Here is a 26,578-nt window from a genome sequence, read left to right as displayed (position 1 = left end):
TCATAGACCGCCAAGCTCCCCGCGAGACCCGACATGTGACTTAATGTGCCCACGTACATCTCCAGAGCGCTGGTGTTGGGCGAGTCTTTTTTTTTTTTAACCCCCAGCCATATCAAAAGGGGTTTCCCTTTAACATCTGTATTGCAGATCACTATGGCGACGTAAGCCATAATACGGACGATAAAACGCGCTAGCTTCCCAGTAGTGAGTGTACTATAACTCTCAGCATGCCTTAACAGCCACAAACTGGGAGCTGTTGTTGAACCACCAGTTTCAGACCCCAGGTCCACTCCACACCAGCCCTCATATACTATCTCTCTCAGGTGTCCTTGTTGTCTACACCAAACAAAATTCTGCCTTCATTTTACCCCCTGCATTTATTTATTTTTTGATAATGAAAGCTGGAAAAAAAAAAAATTATAATAATAAAAAAAAACTTGGTTGCTATGGGTAACAAGGGGCACCTTTCCTTGGAAACCATCACTCCAGGAGGGAAGGGGCACGTGACGTGTTTGTTTCAACTCCCAGGGAGGCGATGACCACCCTGCGCGTGCGCAATGGGGCGCTCGGTGACGTCAGCGCGCCGCTACGTACCGAGAGGGAACGCGGGAAGTTCGTATAATAAGGAGCCGGTCGGACGCGCTCGTCATGATGAGGTAAATGGAGCGGCGGAGACAGCGGGGGTTAACACGGGAGGTGGCGGAGCCTTGTGGATAGTGGGGGTTGTGGCGCTCTACTAGGACTACAGCGCCTATCATGTGTATATCGACTTGCCCGCTTTTCACAGCCGTGTGGCAGCGTCTCCCCCATGAATGGCTTAACCCTTTAGTGACCAAGCCATTTTTTTTTCTTCACTCGTCGCCTTTCAAAAGCCATAACTTTATTATTCCTCTGTCCATGCAGTCCTGAGGGCTCGTTCTTTGTGGGACAAGTTGTAGTTTTAATGGCACCACTTTAGGGTCACAGAACTTACTGGTTTATTATCTCAGTACCGCCGAGGGGTTTTTACGTTAAGTTTTGCGGCGTTAATTTTTCAGCATCGATAATTTTGGGTCGGTGTGATCACAGCCATACCAAATATGAGCGTTCCAAGTGATGGGGAGATGCTGTGGGGATCAGGAGCAATGCGGCGGCTGCGGGGGACCGAGGTCTGTGTGAGGGGCTCGGTCATTGGGGGGGGGGGCAATTTTGCGGTTGGATAACCTCTTTAACTAGACCCACTAAGGGTTTTTAACAGGTAATCTTTTGATTGGTTCTATAATACACTGTATTGCTTATTCGGTACAGTGTATTATACTGTTAGTCACCAGTAGGCTGCGACAGAGAGGCACAGCCTGCTAGGCATACTCTACAGGCAGGCCTGGGGCCATCATTGGGCACCGGCACCACAAAATCTTGTTCTTGGGAACCTCTAAACCACTCCAATGCTGTGGTCACTATTGACAGTGGCATCTAAGTGGTAAACTGCCTGGCTCAGCGCTTTCAGGCGTGTGGGTGATCACTAAGGGGTTAATACTAAAGAACATCCCGTTTCAGTCAGGGAAAGATGGCAGTGCCAGGAGGTGACCCAGATTTTGGGGGGGCGGTGTACTCTGCGCTCGGGGATGCCCTTTTAGATGACAGGGTGGTATACACAGAGCTGCAGGACAGAACCTGACGTCAATTAGAGACCAAAAGATAAATAACAGAAAAATAAATTGCACCGAAACGTGGAAAATATGGTAAACGCAACTGTTTTATTTCTTGAAGTCACAAACACATAAAACGTACATATTGTGTGTCCGCGGTGGGCGGTAGGGTGTACACCCTTTGACTTGACGACTTTAGCCTCATTCAGACAGGCACAAGGTGGACGCGTTTCAGCATCCATGTTACTGTCACAATTCCTGACCAGACCGGCGTTTCGTGATCTGAACCTACAGCATTGTAGGATTGTGTTGCACTCTTAAGTTTCGGTCAATAATTGGGTGGTCCCCGCCGGGTGGCAAACACATCCCCTATCCACGGGCTTAGTGTCTGATTGGTGGGGAAGTCTGACTGCCGACAGCTGTGGGTTCTGCCGGAGATAGCAGAGTAAGGCCTCCTGCACACGACAGTGTTTTTTAACGTCCCGCAAAACGGGGTTCCGTTGTACCGTGATCCGTGCCCGTTTTTTCTTCCGTGATTTTTGGAGGATCCACGGACATGAAAAATGAAAAAAAAAATCTAAGTTAAGTTTGCCATTGAAATGATAGGAAAAAACGGACACGGATCACGGACGCGGATGACAATCTTGTGTGCATCCGTGATTTTTCACGGACCCATTGACTTGAATGGGTCCGTGAAAAAAATAGGACAGGTCCTATTTTTTTCACTGCCAGGAAACACGGATCACGAATGCGGCTACCAAACGGTGCAGTTTCCGATTTTTCCACGGACCCATTTTTCTGCGGTCAATGGGACCGCAGAAAAATACGTTAAACGGTCGTGTGCAGGAGGCCTAAAAGCACTCAGATATCTCCAGCATGTGTGTGTGTGATGGCGGACGACTGGGCTCCTGCCTATCTGACATCAGACAGAGGTGGGACGACCCCTTTATACCTGCCATTGGGTCAGAAACCGCAGCCTAAAATATGCCCATGATAAAATGAGTGGCAGGCACTATACACCCCGGGGTTGTAGGGGCAAAACCATCAGATACATTTATAAATAACAATTTATTCTAGAACATGATACAAAATAAAAATAGATATTATGGAACATGATCATAGAAAGCGATAAAATAGTTAAAAACAATGGATATACAATTAATATGGGTACACCTCCTTACATACTGTGTGTGTGTATGTATATATGTATGTATGTGTATGTATATATATATATATATATATATATACACCCTAATTAATCTATTTATGCACTGAAATGGATTAAATAGATCATCAAAATAGAAAACCATAAAAATACTTGATTCTAAGTTGAATTGTAGTGATAGTTCGTGAAGACGGAAACATAAATTCAGGAGTTGACGGCCATCAGAAAACAGCTGCTATTTTATGTAAAGACATCTGGGTTTGTAGACATATGTCAGCGCCCCCTGATACAATGTATCGGCACCGTTTTATCTAATGAATTGGATTAGATTGTGGGGGGAGGGGAGACAAACGTTCATTCAGTAGTCAAGCTTAATATGGGCGGTAGTTCAGTCAAAGGCCACTTTCACACTACCATATAGCTATTTCAGTGTTTTGCGGTCTGTTTTTCACGGATCCGTTGTTCCGTTTTTTTGTTTCATTTTTTCCGTATGGCATATACAGTATACATTAATTACATAGAAAAAATTGGGCTGGGCATAACATTCTCAATAGATGGTTCAGAAAAAACGGAACGGATACGGAAGACATACAGATGCATTTCCGTATGTGTTCCTTTTTTTTTTTACGGACCCATTGACTTGAATGGAGCCACGGAACGTGATTTGTGGGCAATAATAGGACATGTTCTATCTTTCAATGGAACGGAAATACGGAAACGGAATGCATACGGAGTACATTCCGTTTTTTTTGCGGAACCATTGAAATGAATGGTTCCGTATACGGACCTTTTACAGAACGCAAAAAACGGCCCGCAAAACAGAAACAAAAAACGTTAGTGTGAAAGAGGCCTTAGGCTACTTTCAAACTTGCGGCAGAGGATTCCAGCATGCAGTTCCGTCACCGGATCCGGCATATTGGTATTAGGCCTCATGCACACGGCTGTTGTTTTGCTCCGAATCCAAGCCGCAGTTTTGGTGGCTCGGATGCGGACCCATTCACTTCAATGGATCCGCAAAAGATGCGGACAGCACTCCGTGTGCTTTCTGCATCCGTTGCTCCGTTCCGTGGCCCCTCAAAAAAAAATAAAACATGTCCTATTCTTTTCTGCGCTTTGCGGACAAGAATAGGCAGTTATATTAAAGGCTGTCCGTGCCGTTCCGCAAATTGCTTAACGCTCACTGGCGCCATCTGTGTTTTGCGGATTCCCGATTTGCGTACTGCAAAACACACCATGTGCATGAGGCCTTACGGCGTAACTCTTCTGGGATGGTAAGGGTACTTTCACACTTGCGTTTTTCTTTTCCGGCATAGAGTTCCGTCACAGGGGCTCTATACTGGAAAAGAACTGATCAGTTTTATCCCCATGCATTCTGAATGGAGAGTAATCCGTTCAGTTTGCATCAGGATGTCTTCAGTTCAGTCGTTTTGACTGATCAGGCAAAAGAGAAAACCGCAGCATGCTACGGTTTTATCTCCGGCCAAAAAAACTGAACACTTGCCTGAACGCCGGATCCGGCATTTTTTCCCATAGGGATGTATTAGTGCCGGATCCGTCGTTCCGTTATGCGCATGCGCAGACTGAAAAAAAGGTGAAAAAAATAAATGCCGGATCCGTTTTTCCGGATGACACCGGAAAGGCGGATCCGACATTTCAATGCATTTTTTCGACTGATCAGGCATTTTTAAGACTGATCAGTCTTAGGCCTCATGCACACGACAGTTTATTTTCACGGTCCGCAAAAACGGGGTCCGTAGATCCGTGACCGTTTTTTCGTCCGTGGGTCTTCCTTGATTTTTGGAGGATCCACGGACATGAAAAAAAAGTCGTTTTGGTGTCGGCCTGGCCGTGCGGAGCCAAACGGATCCGTTTGACGTTGACACAATATGGTGCCATTGACTTTCAATGTAAAGTCTGGAGTTCTTTTATACCATCGGATTGTAGTTTTCTCCAATCCGATGGTATATTTTAACTTGAAGCGTCCCCATCACCATGGGAACGCCTCTATGTTAGAATATACTGTCGGATATGAGCTACATCGTAAAAACTCAGATCCGACAGTATATTCTAACACAGAGGCGTTCCCATGGTGATGGGGACGCTTCTAGTTAGAATACACTACAAACTTTGTACAAGACTGCCCCCTGCTGCCTGGCAGCACCCGATCTCTTACAGGGGGATATGATAGCACAATTAACCCCTTCAGGTGCGGCACCTGAAGGGGTTAATTGTACTATCATATCCCCCTGTAAGAGATCAGGGCTGCCAGGCAGCAGGGGGCAGACCCCCCCCCTCCCCAGTTTGAATATCGTTGGTGGCACAGTGTGCGCCCCCCATCGGGCCCCCCTTCCTCCCTCTAGTGTAATAAATCGTTGGTGGCACAGTGTGCGCCCCCCATCGGGCCCCCCCTTCCTCCCTCTAGTGTAATAAATCGTTGGTGGCACAGTGTGCGCCCCCCATCGGCCCCCCTCCCTCTATAGCAGTAACAACATTGGTGGCCAGTGTGCGGCCTCCCCCCCCCCATCATTGGTGGCAGCGGAGTTCCGATCGGAGTCCCAGTTTAATCGCTGGGGCTCCGATCGGTAACCATGGCAACCAGGACGCTACTGCAGTCCTGGTTGCCATGGTTACTTAGCAATAGTACAATAGTAGAAGATTCATAGTTACCTGCTTGCTGCTGCGATGTCTGTGACCGGCCGGGAGCTCCTCCTACTGGTAAGTGACAGTTCTTTAGCAATGCGCCGCACAGACCTGTCACTTACCAGTAGGAGGAGCTCCCGGCTGGTCACAGACATCGCAGCAGCAAGCAGGTAAGTATGAATCTTCTACTATCGTACTATTGCTAAGTAACCATGGCAACCAGGGCTGCAGTAGCTTCCTGGTTGCCATGGTTACCGATCGGAGCCCCAGCGATTAAACTGGGACTCCGATCGGAACTACGCTGCCACTAATGATGGGGGGGGGGGGAGATGGGAGGCCGCACACTGCCACCAATGTTGTTACTGCTATAGAGGGAGGGGGGCCGATGGGGGGCGCACACTGTGCCACCAACGATTTATAACAATAGAGGGAGGAAGGGGGGGCCGATGGGGGGCGCACACTGTGCCACCAACGATTTATTACACTAGAGGGAGGAAGGGGGGGCCCGATGGGGGGCGCACACTGTGCCACCAACGATTTATTACACTAGAGGGAGGAAGGGGTGCCCGATGGGGGGCGCACACTGTGCCACCAACGATATTCAAACTGGGGGGGGGGGTCTGCTGCCTGGCAGCCCTGATCTCTTACAGGGGGATATGATAGTACAATTAACCCCTTCAGGTGCCGCACCTGAAGGGGTTAATTGTGCTATCATATCCCCCTGTAAGAGATCGGGTGCTGCCAGGCAGCAGGGGGCAGTCTTGTACAAAGTTTGTAGTGTATTCTAACTAGAAGCGTCCCCATCACCATGGGAACGCCTCTGTGTTAGAATATACTGTCGGATATGAGTTTTCACGAAGTGAAAACTTAGATCTGAAAAAGCTTTAATGCAGACGGATCTTCGGATCCGTCGGTATGAAAGCAACCTACGGCCACGGATCACGGACACGGATGCCAATCTTGTGTGCATCCGTGTTCTTTCACGGACCCATTGACTTGAATGGGTCCGTGAACCGTTGTCCGTCAAAAAAATAGGACAGGTCATATTTTTTTGACGGACAGGATACACGGATCACGGCCTCGGCTGCAAAACGGTGCGTTTTCCGATTTTTCCACGGACCCATTGAAAGTCAATGGGTCCGCGAAAAAAAACGGAACAACGGCCACGGATGCACACAACGGTCGTGTGCATGAGGCCTTACTAATGCCATCAGTTAGCATACATTTTGCCTGATCCGGCAGGCAGTTCCGGCGACGGAACTGCTTGCCGGATCTCTCTGCCGCAAGTGTGAAAGTAGCCTAATGTAATTACACGCACTAGTGTGTTACAATTGGCAACATTTTACTTAACAGCCGAATGACCGAACGCCTCCCTTTACTATTTACACTGGGTTCACACCTGAGCGTTTTACAGCACGTTCCTACGCGCTGTAAAACGCTCAACAAGGAGAAACCAATGATTCCCTATGGGAATCGTTCACACCTGGGCGTTTTACAGCGCGTACGATCGCGCTGTAAAACGCCCTACGCTCAAAAAAGTACATGAGCGTCTTTGGGGCGTTTTGTCGCGCGTTCCCGTACATAGACATTCGGGAACGCGCGACAATGGGCGTTCGCTTGTCTCCGTATGCGCGATTGTAAACGCCGGTACAATCGCGCATACAGAGCGCTCCTTTCGGAACGCTCAGATGTGAACCCAGCCTTAGGGTACTTTCACACTAGCGTTTTTCTTTTCACTGAGTTCCATCAAAAGGGCTCAATGCTGGATAATAACTGATCCAGGTATATCCCCATGCATTCTGAATGGAGAGTAATCCGTTCAGGATGTCTTCAGTTCAGTCATTTTGACTGATCAGGCAAAAGATAAAACCGTAGCATGCTATGGTTTTATCTCTGGCGAAAAAAACTGAAGACTTGCCTGAATGTCGGCAGCTTTTTCCATAGGAATGTATTAGTGCCGACTAAAACCGAAAAAAAGGTAAAAATAAATAAATGCCGGATGACACCGGAAAGACGGATCCGGCATTTCAATGCATTTTTAAGACTGATCAGGCATTTTTAAGACTGATCAGGATCCTGATTACCGTATTTTTCGCCCTATAAGACGCACCGGCCCATAAGACGCACCTGGGTTTTTGGGGAGGAAAATAAGAAAAAATATATTTTTAACCAAAAAGGTGTGCTGTGTGTTTGGTGGGTTTGGAACTAATGGTGGTCTGTGGATAGCACTATTACTGGGGATCTGTGGATGACTGACACTGTTATGGGGGGGATCTGTGGATGACGGACACTGTTATGGGGGGATCTGTGGATGACGGACACTGTTATGGGGGGGATCTGTGGATGAGGGACACTGTTATGGGGGGGATCTGTGGATGAGGGACACTGTTATGGGGGGGATCTGTGGATGAGGGACACTGTTATGGGGGGATCTGTGGATGAGGGACACTGTTATGGGGGGGGATCTGTGGATGACGGACACTGTTATGGGGGGGGATCTGTGGATGACGGACACTGTTATGGGGGGGATCTGTGGATGACGGACACTGTTATGGGGGGGGATCTGTGGATGACGGACACTGTTATGGGGGGGATCTGTGGATGACGGACACTGTTATGGGGGGGGATCTGTGGATGACGGACACTGTTACAGGGGGATCTGTGGCTGGCACTGTTACAGGGGGGGGGGGGGGGGATCTGTGGCTGGCACTGTTATATATGTGCCATCCACAGACCCCCCCAGCCCATAACAGTGACATCCACAGACCCCCCCCCCCGGCCCATAACAGTGACATCCACAGACCCCCCCAGCCCATAACTGTGCCATCCACAGATCGCAGCCGCCCCCCCCTGGCGCCGCCGCCAGTATACAATGATAAGATGTTATATTCATTTATTGGTTATTAAACATGCCCCCTCAGTCCTATTACTACCTTACATCCTAATCGCTTCTGTAGAATTCAGGCAGGCCAGGCGGGCGGCCGGCGCGTCCCTCAGTGACGTCACTTGCCTGCGCCGCCTGCTTCATTCAGAAAGTAGGCGGCGCAGGCACATGACAAGACTTGCTGCTGCCCGTCCGGCCTGCATGAATTCTACAGATGCGATTAGGATATAAGGTAGTAATACGACTGAGGGGGCATGTTTAATAACCAATAAATGAATATGACATCTTATATTACTATACCGGAGCGGCGGGGATACTACACTGACTGCACCGCCCCGCCGCTATTGCCGGCCCCAGCTCCTCCTCCCAGTCCCTCCCCGAGTCCCCGCTCGCATCTACATCGCAGCTTGCGATGTAAAACGGCAAGCATTCGCCCCATAAGACGCAGGGGCATTTCTCCCCCGTTTTGGGGGAAGAAAAAGTGCGTCTTATGGGGCGAAAAATACGGTATTCTTGCTAATGCCATCAGTTGGCATACCTTTTGCCGGCAGGCAGTTTCAGCGACGGAACTGCTTGCCGGATCACTCTGCCCCGCAAGTGTCAAAGTAGCCTAAGCTTGACTATTGAATGAACATTTGTTCCCCTGCAATCTAATCCAATTCATTAGATAAAACGGTGCCGATACATTGTATCAGGGGGCGCCAATTTACGTCTACAAATCCAGAAGACGTCTTTACATAAAATAGCAGCTGTTTTGTGATGGCCGTCAACTCCTGAATTTATGTTTCCGTCTTCACGAACTATTTCACTCCAATTCAACTTGGAATCAAGTATTTTTTATATATTTTTGTATTTTTATGGTTTTCTATTTTGATGATATATTTAATCCATTTCAGTGCATAAATAGATTAATTAGGGCATATATATGACAGTATTTAAGGTGTACCCATATTAATTGTATATCCATTGTTTTTTAACGATTTCACTATTTTATTATCGTTTTCTATAATCATGTTCCATAATATAAACGCAAAAACACAAAATGCAATCGCACTCTGCAACCAGCACTCTGCCCTGCCTGTATGCTGGATGTTGAATGAGGCATTGGTGTACATTTTGGCCAAAGCGTAATAAGCCACTCACCACGTCAAGGTCGCCTTAATGAGTGGTCCCTAACACTAGTTCCTACCTTTTATCGGCCATGACAGCCACACAAAGTCCAGGGAGCGCAGGTACAGCATGCACGCCAAGCACACTCTGCTTTTAACCCCGTCCGGTGCCATTACAGCTTTCATCGGATCCAGGGATGCAAGTACCAACATGCATGCTGAGCCCACTATATACTTCTCCTGGAGCCTAATGGCTACTGGTAGGTGCTATATAAGCAGACTCAGTTTTATACTGGCTTTAAAACCAGCCTCCAGGGCATACTAACTGGTCAGGTGTGCATGACTGCTTGGAGATCGCCACGCCTCCAATATATACTACAAAGAAAAAATATGGGGGATTCAGCCCGCACAACCCCTAGCAGGTGCAGATTGCTATGGCGAAATACAGATACAAACGCAAAAACACAAAATGCAATCGCACTCTACAACCAGCACTCTGCCCTGCCTTTATGCTGGATGTTGAATAAGGCATTGGTGTACATAAAGGCAGGGCAGAGTGCTGGTTGCAGAGTGTGATTGCATTTTGTGTTTTTGCGTTTGTATCTGTATTTCGCCATAGCAATCTGCACCTGCTAGGGGTTGTGCGGGCTGAATCCCCCATATGTTTCATAATATCTATTCTATTTTTATTTCGTATCATGTTCTAGAATAAATGGTTATTTTTAAATTCATCTGATGGTTTTGCCCCTACAACCCCGGGGTGTATAGTGCCTGCCACTCATTTTATCATTATTAACTTTTAGTCTGTACAGCAGTGGGTGTGCCGTAGGCACTGCACCCCTATTTCCATATCTAAGAGGATGAGCCCCTGTTTTACCTATTATTAAAATATGCCGATGTTACTGCCACCTGAATTGTCCCTTTTTGCATGCATGACATGTAACAATGCTTCGTAATGAAAGTGAACGTGTCTGCGTTGCGGCAGTGTGTGGGTTGCTACATCAGCGCGTTCACGCTCCTAGCAAATGTCATGTGTAGCCCTCCCCTGAAGGGCATCTGTCAGCAGTTTTGTACCTATGACACCGGCTGACCTGTTACATGTGCCCTTGGCAGCTGAAGACATCTGTGTTAGTCCCGTGTTTCATATGTGTCCGCATTGCTGAGAAAAAATTATGTTTTATTATATTCTAATTAGCCTCTAGGAACAACGGGGGCGTCACAGTTACACCTAGAGGCCCTGCAGGCGCAATGATGGTTTTGCATTGTTCCTGCTTCGGCTGGACTATGGGCAGCAGGGCGGTGAGGAAGCAGGGAGCTGATGGTTCTCAACTTCACTCTATCTGCTTCCTGAGGACATGCAGGGGTCCGGGTTCGGACTGCAGTCTGCTGTATAGCGACGTAAGGTTAGACTGTATTGGGGAACCTGTCCTAAATGTGTTGTTGCTCCTATAGGAAACATCTTCAGGAGGTTTCTGCTTCGACTTTGAATTCATCAAAGCTCAATTTGTGGTCATGGGATTCAAAGAAAAGTTCAGATCTGCTTTGCGGAATGGGAGTGACCCCAATGGACAAAGACCCCCAGGACACGGAAAACACTCCTCAGAACCAAATGATGCAGATGACCCCTCCACAAAAGAGGCAGAAACAGAAGGGGAAAGATGATGGATTTTTCATTGCCCGACGTCCCAGGTCATCCAGGATATCTCAGCCAGGTAGCTACCTATAGATACTGATGTAATTTATTTCTTACAGCCGGGTGGACACATTACAGCACTGTAGACCATGGCTCCCCAACATGGAGCTCATAACAGGGGCTGCTAGGAGTTGTAGTTTCACAACAGCCACAGGTTGTGAAGCATTGCTCTCGACTGTAGGATCCAGTTTGCCACTCCAAGAGCAACCAAAAAAGCGAGGCACCAACAGCAAATTTTTGTACCTATTGGGTACCTGGCTCATGGTGTTTTTCTTCACTGCTGATGTGTAGTGTTGAGTGAACTTGTGTTTTAAGTTCGGTGTCTAAAGTTCGGGTTAGCGAAGAATCCCGTTATGGATTCAGCTACCACGGACCATAACGGAATTTAGAATCCATAACGCGATTCTTCGATAACCCGAAGCCGAACTTTAGACGCCGAACTTAAAACACAAGTTCGCTCAACACTACTGATGTGTTATTTGATTATTGCTGCTTGTGCAGATTCTTTGACCATCTTTTTTTCTTTACCCAACAGGGATATCCTGGGACTCGCTCCCTGATGAGCTACTTTTGGGCATCTTCTCTTATTTACATTTAACTGACCTCCTGAGAGCATCCGGAGTGTGCAAACGATGGAACAGGCTTTCGTAAGTCCATAAAATGTGCAGATAAGAATGTAAGGCCTGAGTCCTTGTACATATGACCCCTCTTGAAATGGGTTGTCTTTGGTCTGAAGAGTCTTTACAAAAAGCTGCTCTCGCTCTAGACGACCCAGCACCCAGGCATTTCATGGCCGACTCTCTGGCTTCTGTATGCCTTGTGTAATGCTTCATATCCCCTGCAATGTAAATTGATTGTAAGCAGGGGAGGGACAACTCACTTAATTCATTATGTTTAATTTAAAGGTGTTATTCCCATCTCAACTATTGATGACATATTGCTGGGGTTTGCCATCAGTGTCAGATTGGTGCAGGTCCCCTCCGGGACCACCTCCTAATGGACCCCAACCACCCAATATGAAGGAACACACGCTGTGCATGGCAGTGAATGGAGAGCAGGCCACACATGCGCAGTGTGCTCTTCTTCACTTTGGGGGCTCCATTCTGGAGATATAGTGCACTTTTATGATGTAGATGGCAGCCGTATGTGATCAGTGTCTGAGATAGGCCAACCCATTTAAAGGAAAATGGAGCATTGTCTAAAGCACATTTTTATAAAAATACCAATATTACCCGATCTATAAGTGCCACATACATCAAACTAAAAAGAAAGTATGTGTACCCAAAAATCATTTATAATCCAAAATTACCATAAGACAATAAATTCTTTATTTTATCATCATATTAAAAACACAGAAAAGAGTCCACAAAACACTGGTGAAACAAATAAGTGAGGGACCACTGGACACGGCTAGTCACTGTTAGGCCTCATGCACACGGCAGTTTGCGGTCCCCAATGCACGGGCAACATCCGTGCGGCGGCTGGGGCGGATTGAGACCCATTGAATGGGTCCACGATCTAGGGATCGACCGATTATCGGTTTGGCCGATATTCAGGATTTTGACCGCTATCGGTATCTGCATCTATTTTGCCGATATTCCGATAACTTATGGGGAACACAGATCGCGCTGCTGTCAGCGCTCTGTGTTCCCTCAGCAGCACAGGGGAGAAGGAAGCAGTGTCTCCCTCCCCCTGTGCTGCTGCTGCCGATGCCGCCAATGAGAGGAGGGAGTACAACAGAAGGGGAGGGGTTATGGCCACTGCGCCACCAATGAAGAGAAATCTCTCATTTATTCAAATTGAACAGGAGGCGGGAGCTGGCTGCAGAATCACATAGACGGCTCCCGACCTCTATGAGCTGTAGCTGCGATCTGCGGTAGTTAACCCCTCAGGTGCCACGGATCGCAGCTACCGCTTATAGAGGTCGGGAGCAGTCTATGTGATTCTGTAGCTAGCTCCCGCCTCCTGTTTATGAATTGGTGGCGCAAAAAAAACAAACAAAAAAATAAAAATAAAACACCAAAATATTAAGTATAAAGGAAAAAGAAAGATTTACAAAAAAAAAAAAACTACACATTAACAATAAACATTCATTTTCAGCAGATTTGTGTAGGAATTTATTTATTGTTTTTCAAAAATGAAAATTCCCAGAATATCGGTATAAATTGTCGGCTATCGGCCCTAAAAAATCAATATCGGTCGATCCCTACCATGATCTGTCCGCAACGCAAAAAAAAATAGAACATGTGCTACAGAGTGCTCCTGTGGGGTTCAGTGCCTCCGTTCCGCACCGCAGCTCCGGATTGCGGACCCGGGCTACGGCCGTGTGCATGAGGCCTTATATACACATTGAAGAAGGCGAACACCAGATAGTAATATCATAACACCTGCCTACTACTAAAGTACAAAAAGTCTTAACAATTGTCCAACAATAAGACTAGAACTAAAGACCATATGTAAACCCAAAAGTATATCTACCATACCAGTGTCCCTCACTCATACAATGCGTTTCACCAACAGGAATTCCCCTGTTGAAGTTATGTTAAACAGAATTTTTGTATTTTTTTTTTGAATTTATGTTTTTTTATTTTTCCATGTCACTAGCTATATTTAAAAATATATACCGTATTTTTCGCTTTAAATGACACCTGATGATAAGACCGAGAAAAATAAGAAAAAACAATTTTGAACCAAAAGGAGTGCTAAAAAATGTTATAAGGGATCTGTGCTTACACCAATCAGCAGTGCAGGGGGGAAGGAGAACGGCTCTCCTTCTCTGGAATGGACCCCGGCTGCAGGATACCTCACTACCGCCCAGCACTACAGTATACCTCACTGGCGCAGCCGCCTATCCTGCAATACAGCTTGCTGCCGCCTGCCCCACTCATCTTCTGCAATCTTTGGCACATTCTCTTTATAAGACTCCTTGACTTTTTCCCACAATTTTGGGGGGGGATTGCCTCTTATAAAGCAGAAAATACGGTATATATCATTAGGGATGAGCAAATCGACTTTGGATAAAACATCCAAAGTTGATTTGCATAAAACTTTGTTCCGAAACTGTACGGTGCAGGAGCTCCGTACAGTATTAGAATGTATTGGCTCCGATGAGCTGAAGTTATTACTTTGCGAAGTGTCTCGAGATTTCGAGTAATAACTTCATAAATTTAATTTGCACTGTAAAAAAAACATTTCCCGAACTCGGGTTCGGTTCACCGACTCCCGTCGCAGCCTGCTATTGGCTGCCTTGATGAAATCATTTTTCTTTTAGGTGCGATGAATCATTATGGCATAGTGTGGATCTCACCGGAAAACATCTGCAAAGCGGAGTTTTGGGAAAGTTGCTACCACTAGGTCTAATTGCCCTTCGCTGTCCGAGGTCTTGCATTGGAGAACCATTATTTAAACAAGTCAGGTGAGAGACAACTTCACAAACATTTTAATGATAAAAATCCTTTCCCAGAGTTTGCCACATCTGTCACCAGATGCAGAGGATGATCCCGCGGCGCAAAGAACCAGCCTTAATTATCAAACAGGAGACAGATTTATTCTTTGTAGCAGATCATACAGCGCGTTTCGAGGTGTTAGAACCCCTTCTTCAGGTACAGTCTGTACCTGAAGAAGGGGTTCTAACACCCCGAAACGCGTTGTACCATCTGCTACAAAGAATAAATCTGTCTCCTGTTTGATAACTAAGGCTGGTTCTTTGCGCCGCGGGATCATCCTCTTCATCCTTTGGATCCATTTACCTTCCTGGGGACCCCAGGCATCCCCGTGTGGAAGTGTTTGTATCCCTGGCTGCACGACCTCTGGCACTCCAGCTGTTCTGAAACTACAACTCCTAGAATCATCCTTTCACCCCTATGGGAGTTACAATAACAGCTGAGTAAGTGTGAAGGCTGGGAGTTGTAGTTTCACAGCAGCTGGCGTGACGAAGGTTGCTGATCCCTGCCTTAGAAACCACCGATGTGTAGAATAAGTCCTTAATGGGTATCCTGGGTCTCCATGGAGCAGGGGCTGTCTACTGACTCCTGCTCAAATGGCTAGCATCTGAGGAGCCTCCAATCTTGACCATTCGACCCTTTGATCTGTGCCACCAAGAGTGAACGTGGCATGATCAGAATTAATTCTACCCCCTCACCTCTTTGACCTATAAAAGACCCCAGGGCTGTCTGGACAGTATGGCTGTGGAAATGCAGAGATGTTTTCCTGCAGCCTGTCCAAAACAAACCTGATGATGTTAAAATTCTGGAAGTCTGAAACTAAAGGAAGACAGAATTTTAAATGATCATTCAGGAAATATCGGATATATCCATTTAAAGGGGTTGTCAGCTAAAAAGATAGAGCACTGTGGGGCAGATTTATTAAGACCGACGTTTTAGACGCTGGTCTTAAGCCCTATAGCTGACAGTGGATCCAGCATCCAGCGCCAATTCTAAATGTAAATTAGATTTAGACCATTTTATATGCCTAAACCAGGCGTAGAAAATTATGAATAAGATGGGCATGCCAGCCCATCCCCTGCTCCGTCAACGCCACAGCCGTTTTTGTGTTTTTTTTTTAGACCTGGCAAGAGAGGGGAAGAAAAAAGTCACAGATGGTGTAAAAGTGGCGTATATCTGGTCATAAATGACCCCCTATATTTTTCCATATTACACAATAAACTACCATCTACGCTTTTTCCAATTATGTCTGTGCCCAACACCCCCCCCCCCCCCCCCTTCTGCCTAATTTTCACGTGATCAGAACGGTGCAGTGTTTACAGTTGCGTCAAAATGTGATGTCTGGTGGTCATGTGATCTCCCCTCCGACTTGCCCCAACCCTTGAATGGAATAGGCCTGTCATTTTGAACTCTAAATAACAGTAGGTGGTGGTATACATTTGATGGTCAGGGAGTCAAATTGAATATATAACCAAGAGCATGCTTCTACTGGGAAAGGCAATATTTAAAACATAGCTTTTAATTAGTGTACATAAAATACAAGGCCCAAAAAAATCAAATCACATTTTTTAAATACAAAAATATACCAATTGGGAATGGTTTTACCGGATCTAGTAGAATCTGGCTTTCGTGAACACGGTCCTGACCACATTGTAATTGGTTAATTACCCGTATCAGTCTCTCTGCATTGTTGGAAACATTTAAAGACATAGCAATCTTCTTCCAGACCTCTGCGCCTTCAGCATGCAGACTTCTCTAATTGTACAGTAAGCACAGACATCCTGCAGACCATCATCTCCCGCTGCCACAACCTGTGCAACCTGAGCCTGGAAGGGATGGAACTTTCTGATACCATCATGTGGTAAGAGACGTGTCCACCATTATCAAGATTTTTCCTTCTTGAACATAAGCTCAAAATGTTTAAAATATTTTATGGAAATAAATGTCGGCTTGTAATAAGGAAATAATAATAGCATCATCATCCAATAAAGTGATGCATATAAAGGAGTTCAGACAGTTAAAATTCCATAGTCATGCAAGGTCCTAAGGTCCATACGTCTGATTGGGGTTTGTAAACCTGGATGCACTTGCTGCAGGAATATCTCCATTCAAGTGTATGGAACAGAGTCTCTCCTAAAATTTCTCCTCTGAATTACCCTTCAGTAATCCCGCTGCAGGCAATCAGTATAAAAAGTCCTGGACAACCCCTTTAACCATAGATGTTCATAAGGCTACTTTCACACTTGCGGCAGAGTGATCCGGCAAAAAGTCCCGTCGCCGGAACTGCCTGCCGGATCCGGCAATCTGCATGCAAACGGACAGCATTTGTAGACTGATCCGTTATATATTTTTTTCAAATTTTTACCAGCCTGCGCATGCGCAGACCGGAAGGACGGATCCGGCATTGCAGCATTTTTAATGCCGGATCCGTCACTAATACATTTCAATGCAACTGATCCGGAATTTTGGACGGAGATAATACTGCAGCATGCTGCCCTATTTCCTCCGTCCAAAACGCTGTTCAGTGACTGAACTGAAGACATCCTGATGCATCCTGAACGGATTTCTCTCCATTCAGAATGCATGGGGATAAAACGAATCAGTTATTTTCCGGTTTTGAGCCCCTAGGACGGAACTCAATACCGGAAAAGAAAAATGCTAGTGTGAAAGTACCCCAGGTGCAGGAATTTGTAAAAAAAAAATGTAATAAAAAATAATTTACTGATCAGTGTTCACATGTTCTTTCCAGTGCCATTGCTCAGAATTCAGATCTGGAACGATTAAACCTTGGTGGCTGCTCAGGATTTTCTCCAGAATCTCTCAGGCAAATGTTAAAAAGCTGCACTAGGTAAGACTTCAAATAAGATGTTAAATGTTGCTAAAGTATCCTGCCGAGATTTTATACAATAAGCAGCTGGACTGCCGCTTGGATTTATATCATGCCTCACTCTGATGAAGTAGTTGTCATAGACGGCACTGCTTATCTTTGTCAGAAGGTCTACCGTGCATGAAGCTGGGAACAGGCAGCGGAGCTGTGCATAGTCTTTGTACAAGTTAAAAATACAGACCTACGCTTCTACTAGGGAACTGCTTTACAAAGGTCAGTGCGCCGGCTGCAATTTTCCTAGTAAACAAAAATATTTACTGGTCAATAATATTTCACTATAAATCAATATAAAATAACCATAGATAAAAGCTGTAAAAGTGAATCAGGATGAGCAACATTTTTAATTTACTTTGCACATACATTGTTGTATTCCCCTTCCCCATCAAATAATTCTGGAGCTTCTGCATTGTCATAACCTTTGTTAATCCTGCTGTAAATGTGTGAATTCACAGTGAGAGTGAATAATTGTAGACTATGATATTCTTTCCACAAAAAATGTCAGAATAACATAGTGCAAAGTGTGAACAGAGCCTTTCAGGAAGAATAGAGATATCCATAGTATGACATAAGATCAGGCCGTCAGTGAAAATAATCCATGACTTTTTTTTTGTATTTTACTGGGGGACATCATGGATCTACACTCTGCCAGTAGGAGGCTGAGACGAAGCAAAATTCCTCCTATGCAGGCTAGAGTTGCATCGGGTATCGAAGTTTCGATACCCAATTGATACTTTTAGACCTGGATCGATATGATGCCGGGTCTTACTATTCAACGATACTAGGCTGAGCTGCTATTATCTGTTAGAGAACATGGCACGCGCCGCTCTTAGCTTGTGCCATGTTCTCCTCAGCAGCACAGTGGAGAAGGAGGGAGTCCCTCCCTCCCCCTGTGCCACCAGTGGGAGTTTAGTACTGCGTAGGAGGGGCTTTGACCACTGCGCCACCAATGAGTATAATTAACACATGAATTTAAGTGTAGGCAGCGGGTGCCGGAGGCGGTATCACATACCCGGCATCCGTCCTCTGACAGGGTGCTGCGATCCCCGCAGAGGTTAATTGCCAAGGATTGCAGCGCTATGTTATAGAGGGCGGGTGCTAGGTATGTGATACCACTGCTGGCACACGCTGCCTACACTTAATGTGTTAATTATATTCATTGGTGGCCCAGAGCGCGCCCCCAACCCCAGTATTATAAAGCATAATCATTGGTGGTGCAGTGTGCCCCCCCAGTATTTTAACTATTATAATCATTGGTGGCGCAGTGGCCAAAGCCCCCCCCCCCCCTTGTGTTTTTTTTATTGGTGGCAGTGGCCACAGGGTCCCCTTCCCTCCTCCTCATTGGTGGTGCAGTGGCAGTTCTGATCAGAGCCCCAGCAGTGTAATCGCGGGGTTTTGATCGGTTACCATGGCAGCCAGGATGCTAATGAAGCCCCGGCTGCCATGGTAACATCCCTGCTGTTGTGTGCACAGGGCAGCAGGGACAGTGTAAAGTCCTATTCACCCTAATAGAGATCTATATGGGATTAAAAGATCTCAGGTTCTATCTAGCCCCTAAGGGTCCTAATATTTAGTAAGTAAAAGGTAAAAAAAAAAAACACACCAAAATACTAAGTTTAAATTGCCCCCTTTCCCAGTTTTACATATAAAATATATAAACAATAAAAATATATATATATATATATATATAGATTACATATCGCCACGTCCGAAAAAGTGTGAACTATTAAAATATTTAAAAATATCTCCTATGCGGTGAACGCCGTAACAGAAAAAAATAAAAACCTTTGATTCGCAATTTTTTAGTCACCTTGTCCCCCCCAAAAATTAGATAGGACTGTTTTATTATGGGCCGGACGTTCCATAAATTCCGGAATGCACGCAGCTTTTTTGGTGTCTTATTTTTTTCACATGGTATCTAGTATCGCAATACATTTTTATGGTATCGAAATTTAATCAAAGTTTTGGTATCGTGACAACCCTAGTGCAGGCTACGCACAGGCACTCAGTGAATCGTTTTTTTTTAGCTTACTGCCATGACTGGTGACCATTTTAACCATGCAGCATGTAACCTCTTCTGTCTCGCAGCCTCGACGAATTGAACTTGTCTTGGTGTGATTTCACAGCGGACCATGTGAAGAATGCAGTGGAGAACTTCCCTAGAAGTTTAACAGAGTTGAATTTCAGTGGATACCGACAGAACCTAGAGATAGTTGGTGGGTGTAATTGTGTGGCGCATTCAGTCCTAAAATTTAGACCAGGCGGTCTAAAAATTTGCCAGATTTATCATTGTGGCTCACCCTCTTCTTCCTTTGTAGATTGTAAGCACTTTTGTCTAATTTTACACCTCCTGTTGGTTAGCCCAGGGATGCTCAACCTGTGGCCCTCCAGCTGTTGTAAAACTACAACTCCCACCATGCCCTGTTGTAGACTGTCTGGAAATGCTGGGAGTTGTAGTTTTGCAACAGCTGGAGGGCTGCAGGTTGAGCATGCCTGGGTTAGCCCAGTATTGGTGCAGATTCATGAATCTTAAGCTACACCCCTTTCCTTGTTGAACAAGGCACAAAAAGCATCTTAAACACTTAGTAATTGTGGCGCAGACTTTTGGCACATTTAAAAAAAAGTAAACCTGTCACCTAGAAAATGCATATTAAACCGCCAGCAGAACTTTATTGTAGCATGATTATAAAGGTGTCTGTGTCTTTTCTGTGTAATCTCACCTGAAGTCAAGCGCGCCCCGTCCCCTTTTTCTCCCCTTTAGCCTTTGATAGGATGTCCAATTCCTTCACTGCCGGGTGCTTGAATGTAGTCTCACGCACTCTCTCATGTGCGAGTGCCTGAGCATTGAGCGTTTGAAAACTACCTCACAGCGGAGGGGAACAGTGCACAGGCGCCGGCATTGCAGGGCACAGCGCACGCGCAAGACTACATTCAAGCATCCAGTAGTGAAGGAAATCCTATCAAACGCTAAGGGGAGGGAAAGGGGGCGGGACCCACTTAACTTAAGGCGAGAAGGCCACTGCCCCCTTGACTTCAAGACTATAGTTTACATAGCGCGGACAGTAGATTAAAAGTCTTTTTTCAGACTTTTGCTGCATTGCACAGAAAAGACAGACCCCTTTATAATCATGCTACAGGCTGGTGGTTTAATATGCATTTTCTAGGTGACAGGTTCCCTTTAAACCTGCCTTATTGTCTTCTGCTCCATACAAAGTTTCCTGTAAAGATGCTGGGACATTTCATGATGCCAGTGTATTTCTTTTTCAGATGTAGAGATTTTAGTTCAGAGAAGTCCCGATCTAATCAACCTAGATTTAAGGTAAGAATTGCATTTTGTAAAAGTATTGCCACTTTTAAGGCCCTCAAATTTTAATGCAAGCACTGTTGTCACTATCATAATATATTACCAAAACTTCAGGTTTGGTACCGGATCTAAAACAAAACGGACATTTTTTTCCATGTGTTTTCCATGGTTTAAAACACCCACGACTAGTATGCAGCAGTTCCTTAAAACCACATTTTGTTCTGAAACTGTAGGTGAAGCTTTGTGTGAATGGGAATAACTTAAAGGGGTTGTCCAACGAAAAATATTCTACCAGCACCTGGATCTGAATACTTCTGTAATTGCATGTAATTTAAAAAATGAGCATGGCCACTGAGTTATTCAATAAAATTTGTTTGTCTAGCGCCACCTGCTGTTTGTTCTTTCTCTTATTTTTTTTTTGTCCCGCTCACTGAGATGGCCGCACATGCTCAGTTCCATCAACTGCCTCCAGAGCTGTGATGGGGAGAGCTGGGACACGCCTCCAGAGCTGGAATAGGGAGAGCTGGGACACGCTTCCAGAGCTGTGATGGGGAGAGCTGGGACACGCCTCCAGAGCTGTGATAGGGAGAGCTGGGACACGCCTCCAGAGCTGTGATAGGGAGAGCTGGGACACGCCTCCAGAGCTGTGATAGGGAGAGCTGGGACACGCCTCCAGAGCTGTGATAGGGAGAGCTGGGACACGCCTCCAGAGCTGTGATAGGGAGAGCTGGGACACGCCTCCAGAGCTGTGATAGGGAGAGCTGGGACACGCCTCCAGAGCTGTGATAGGGAGAGCTGGGACACGCCTCCAGAGCTGTGATAGGGAGAGCTGGGACACGCCTCCAGAGCTGTGATAGGGAGAGCTGGGACACGCCTCCAGAGCTGTGATAGGGAGAGCTGGGACACTCCTCCAGAGCTGTGATGGGGAGAGCTGGGCCACGCCTCCAGAGCTGTGATGGGGAGAGCTGGGCCACGCCTCCAGAGCTGTGATGGGGAGAGCTGGGCCACGCCTCCAGAGCTGTGATGGGGAGAGCTGGGCCACGCCTCCAGAGCTGGGACACGCCTCCAGAGCTGTGATGGGGAGAGCTGGGCCACGCCTCCAGAGCTGTGATGGGGACACGCCTCCAGAGCTGTGATGGGGAGAGCTGGGCCACGCCTCCAGAGCTGTGATGGGGCCACGCCTCCAGAGCTGTGATGGGGCCACGCCTCCAGAGCTGTGATGGGGCCACGCCTCCAGAGCTGTGATGGGGCCACGCCTCCAGAGCTGTGATGGGGCCACGCCTCCAGAGCTGTGATGGGGACACGCCTCCAGAGCTGTGATGGGGACACGCCTCCAGAGCTGTGATGGGGACACGCCTCCAGAGCTGTGATGGGGACACGCCTCCAGAGCTGTGATGGGGACACGCCTCCAGAGCTGTGATGGGGACACGCCTCCAGAGCTGTGATGGGGACACGCCTCCAGAGCTGTGATGGGGACACGCCTCCAGAGCTGTGATGGGGACACGCCTCCAGAGCTGTGATGGGGACACGCCTCCAGAGCTGTGATGGGGACACGCCTCCAGAGCTGTGATGGGGACACGCCTCCAGAGCTGTGATGGGGACACGCCTCCAGAGCTGTGATGGGGACACGCCTCCAGAGCTGTGATGGGGACACGCCTCCAGAGCTGTGATGGGGACACGCCTCCAGAGCTGTGATGGGGACACGCCTCCAGAGCTGTGATGGGGACACGCCTCCAGAGCTGTGATGGGGACACGCCTCCAGAGCTCTCTGGATCCATGTGAGGTACAGGGCTGGTTCTAGCTTTATTAGAAATAGATTGTCATGTACTTTGTGATGTCTGATTTTCATATCTTACGTTAATCTTGGGATAACCCCTTTAATGAAATTCTGCAAGAGCACAAACCTATAATACATCGCTTGCATAATGATTTCATGAAATTTCATTTGCATTGATCAAAATTAGTATAATTTTTAAATGCTTTGTCCGGTAGTATAAAATTAACTACTAGGGACTAGGCAGCAAAAACCATTAGGGACTCTGAATGACAGCAGTTAGGGGATCAGTTAGGTGTATCATGCTTAGTTTATTTTTTTTTACCCATTATGCCCCATTTCTAAAAAGTTTTATCCTGCTGGACAATCCCTATGAGTGTGTTGGCTGCCATTGTCCTGCGTTCTGTCCAGCAATGTGCTCAAGAATAGATGTTTGGCTAGATGTTGTTCTTTAGGAATAGATCTGTTCAGCAGCTTCCGCCCTCGACTACTGTCTCTCTGTTCCTTGTAGATTGTCAGATTGCATGGTTCTCTCACCCTCTGTACCCGTCTGTCACTAGGGCTCGGCACCAGAGACTATACAGTGGAGAGAGCTGTAAGCATAAGGTTCTGCCTGCCGTGTAGTGTTGGGGTACTGCAGCTCCACTCCCATTCATGAGCTGCAGTATACCAGAAACGACACTGGCTGGAGCCTTCAGTCTACTACATAATTCCTGGCGCCGGCGGCTCCTCCAAGCAACTGATTATGGAAGTGCCTAGTGTCGGACAGCCTCCAGTCTGATATTGATGACCTATTCTGAGCATAGGCCATCAATATCTAATGCCTGGGAAACCCCATAAAAAATGCATGGTGTCGCCTCTGTGAAGTTTTGTACAGCAGGAGGGATGTGACTAATGATGTTTTCTGTCCACAGTGACAGTGTGATGCTCACCGCCGACTGCTTCCCAGCATTTCATCAGCTCCAGCTCCAACACCTCGGTCTCAGTCGCTGCTATCAGATCACCCCTGCTTCTTTGCTGTAAGTATTCACCTCTAAGTGTCAGTATTTAACCCCAAATTATACCAGACAATGTTGTTATAGTGAAATAAAGTTTTACTGTAGCATTCCACAGTATATCAATCTCAGTGGTCAGGACATTTCTATAAATATAGCAGTGGACAAAGTAATCCTGCCTTTTTCCACTGTTATGTCGGATGGGTGAATGGAAAGTCAGACTTACAGCTTTATACTGGGTTCATTATATATGGCAGGGCTGGCCAACCTGGGGCTCTCCAGCTGTTGTAAAACTACAATTCCCACCATGCCCTGCTGTAGGCTGATAGCTGTAGGCTGTCTGGGCATGCTGGGAGTTGTAGTTTTGCAACAGCTGGAGAGCCACAGGTTGGCCATCCCTGATATATGGCTTAATTGGTATGATAAAGCAAAGCACACTTTTTCCTTTATCCACAGGAGGCGGATAAGTGGGGGGTGGGGGTAGGTTTCCGACGGCTGGGATAAGTCTATCAGGGCCCTGTGTTCTCCCACTTGAATGAAGCAGCAGTTGTGCACGCCTGCTGCCGCCTCGTTTAACTCTGTGGGACTTCCAGAGATAGGTGAACGCTGTATTCTGCTATCTCCGGCAGTCCAATAGAGAATGAATGGAGCAGCGCAAGTGAGACCTGCCTCTCCATTTATTTATTTATGTTAGGGGCATCTATCAGATACTTCTCCCCTCTCCTATCCTGTGGATAAGGGAGAAATATGTCTCGTTAGACAACCTTTTTAAGCTGACTGGTATGTATATTTATATGTTATGCCCATAAAGCCACAAAGTCTAAGGGGTACCTGGGAGCACTGGCATCACTAGCTTGTCAATGGCAGAATATACATGTAAATGCTTAATGTTTACAATATGCTTCGGTGAATCGAGCTTCGGATCATAGATTTTAATGTAGTCTCTGTACAGCATCAAAATGTATTGGATTAGCGTAGGAAAAATTCGTTCCAGCCGAAGTCACGCAAGACTTCGGTGAATGAATTTGGTGTTCATTTCTGCATCTTTTTCGGGATCCGAAGTCGGGTTTGGCACCGGCTGGTACCTTAGTACCATACCCCACTTCGGTTGCTATTTTAAAATAGTTTTAAAGACACAGAAGTGATTACCGAATTCATTCACAGAAGTCTTGCGCGACTTTAGCTGAAACGAATTTTGCCTCCACAGAGCTCATACATTTTAATGCTGTACAGACACAGGTCTCCGTACAGCATTAAAACAAAGTGCTTGAACGAATTGACTTTGGATCTATGAACTGACGCTCAATTCGCTCAACTCTAGTTATCAATACCATGAGCATTGCCCTGAGCTCCATGGTTTCATTAAAGAATGCAGCCTTGGCAAACCACCCGCCTGCCATCATAGAATCCGACTGCCTGACCACCGAGATTCATGCATGAGTTGTCAGTAGTTCTAATAGTCTGATAATCCTGCATCTTGATGGGCCTAAGGATGTTGGATTATCAAATAATGTCCCGTACATTGTTCCTTTTCTGTATTTGTTGCACAATGCTCTTATTTAGAGGCTGGGCACAGTGCCGGGTTCTCTCACAAGTCATACCACCGACCTGTAACACTGGACTGGGTCTGATCTCCGATGTATGTGCTTAAATTTAGTTTCCACATATGTCGTACAAGCTGCGGCTAATGAAGTGAAAACAGTTAGAATGGTTCATAAGGAAATGACAAAAAAGAAGTCTGAAAATATGGCGGATGTCGTCTAAAGCTGTGACTTCTAAAGAATGTGTTTTTTTGTTTTTGTTTTTTTAGTGATCTAGGAAAACTCCAGCATCTGAAGACAGTCAGTGTGTTTGGCATAGTGACGGACAATTCTTTACAGGTGTTAAAAGAGTCGCTCCCACATATAAAGATAAACGGCTCTTACTTCAGCACCATCGCCAGGCCGACCACAGGCGGCAAGAAGAATCGCAGCATATGGGGCATAAAGTGCAAGTTGTCACTGAATCGCACAGACTCGTAACGAGAGCGGCCACCGCACTAGAAATCCGCTAACTTGAATTTTGCAATGACCATAAGGGACCGAATTAATTACCTGTGATGCAGCATCCAAGCATTGATGGTAATGTTTATGCTGCAGGTTCTGTGCCCCTCGTGTGGACATTTTCCTCTATACTGCTAGATATACCTGTATACTTAGGTGATCACTGACCAGCATAGCTACTATGTTATCTTAAAGGGACACTTCCATCAGAAAGGAGTATTTTTTTAAATGTAATATTCAGAGAAAACTATTCTTTTTCTCATTTTGAATTTTCTGCTTTTTTTCTTTTTATTGCCATTGAAAATCAATTACAAAATCTTGTCCTTGTGCTGGAGTCAAGACCACCTAGATAGGTAATCCATTGTCAGTTTACTGCTGCTGTAAAGGAAATATGTTATCTACTAGTATAGTAGTAGGTATAGAATTTAGGATAACAGTGCAATTAATTCTGTTGTTTTCTTGATAGACCTTGTTAAAGATGGCCACGAAAGAGCATTGCATTGATTAGTGTAATGTATGATGCTGTAATGGAGTCACTACAGGCGGAGGGGGTATCTCTTTGGTCTGACCAATAGGTAGTTAACGAGCCAGGACAGGAAATAGAATTATGTCCAGAAAACCATCCACCCATTTTTTTAACGTGGAATTTTCACATATAGGTTATTAATATGTAATAATAATCTTTTTTGATGGAAGTGTCCCTTTAAAGGGGACCTATCATTTTTTAAAGTAAGTGATAAGAGAGAGACACACACATATATATATATATATATATATATATATATATATATATATATATATATAGATAGTTTAATTTAAAGGCTATGGACACCAGGGCTTTTTTTCAGATGACATCCGGATAGACGGATCCGTTCTTGCAATGCATTTCTAAGACTGATCCGTCTACAAATGCTGTCCGTTTGCATGCAGATTGCCGGATCCGGCAGGCAGTTCTGGCGATGGAATTGCTTGCTGGATCACTCTGCCGCAAGTGTGAAAGTAGCCTTATTGAACATT

The 26,578-nt window shown here is 46.0% G+C and overlaps 1 protein-coding gene across 1 annotated transcript; it reads left to right on the top strand.

The window, feature by feature from the left end:
- Window positions 1–612: 612 nt before the first annotated feature.
- On the top strand, window positions 613–26,298 carry SKP2 (S-phase kinase associated protein 2). Its single transcript, XM_044295050.1, has 10 exons — window positions 613–656; window positions 10,879–11,138; window positions 11,655–11,766; window positions 14,391–14,534; window positions 16,289–16,423; window positions 17,312–17,410; window positions 19,535–19,662; window positions 20,714–20,765; window positions 23,439–23,543; window positions 25,330–26,298. Exons 1-10 carry the CDS (start codon window positions 649–651, stop codon window positions 25,538–25,540), a joined length of 1,254 nt encoding a protein of 417 aa, XP_044150985.1. The 5' UTR covers window positions 613–648; the 3' UTR covers window positions 25,541–26,298.
- The last annotated feature ends 280 nt before the right edge of the window (window positions 26,299–26,578 follow it).

This window comes from Bufo gargarizans, chromosome 5, assembly GCF_014858855.1.
Source record: "Bufo gargarizans isolate SCDJY-AF-19 chromosome 5, ASM1485885v1, whole genome shotgun sequence".
NCBI lineage: Eukaryota > Metazoa > Chordata > Amphibia > Anura > Bufonidae > Bufo > Bufo gargarizans.
Note: the sequence above shows the minus strand (reverse complement) of the source record. Positions and strands in the feature narration are given on the sequence as shown.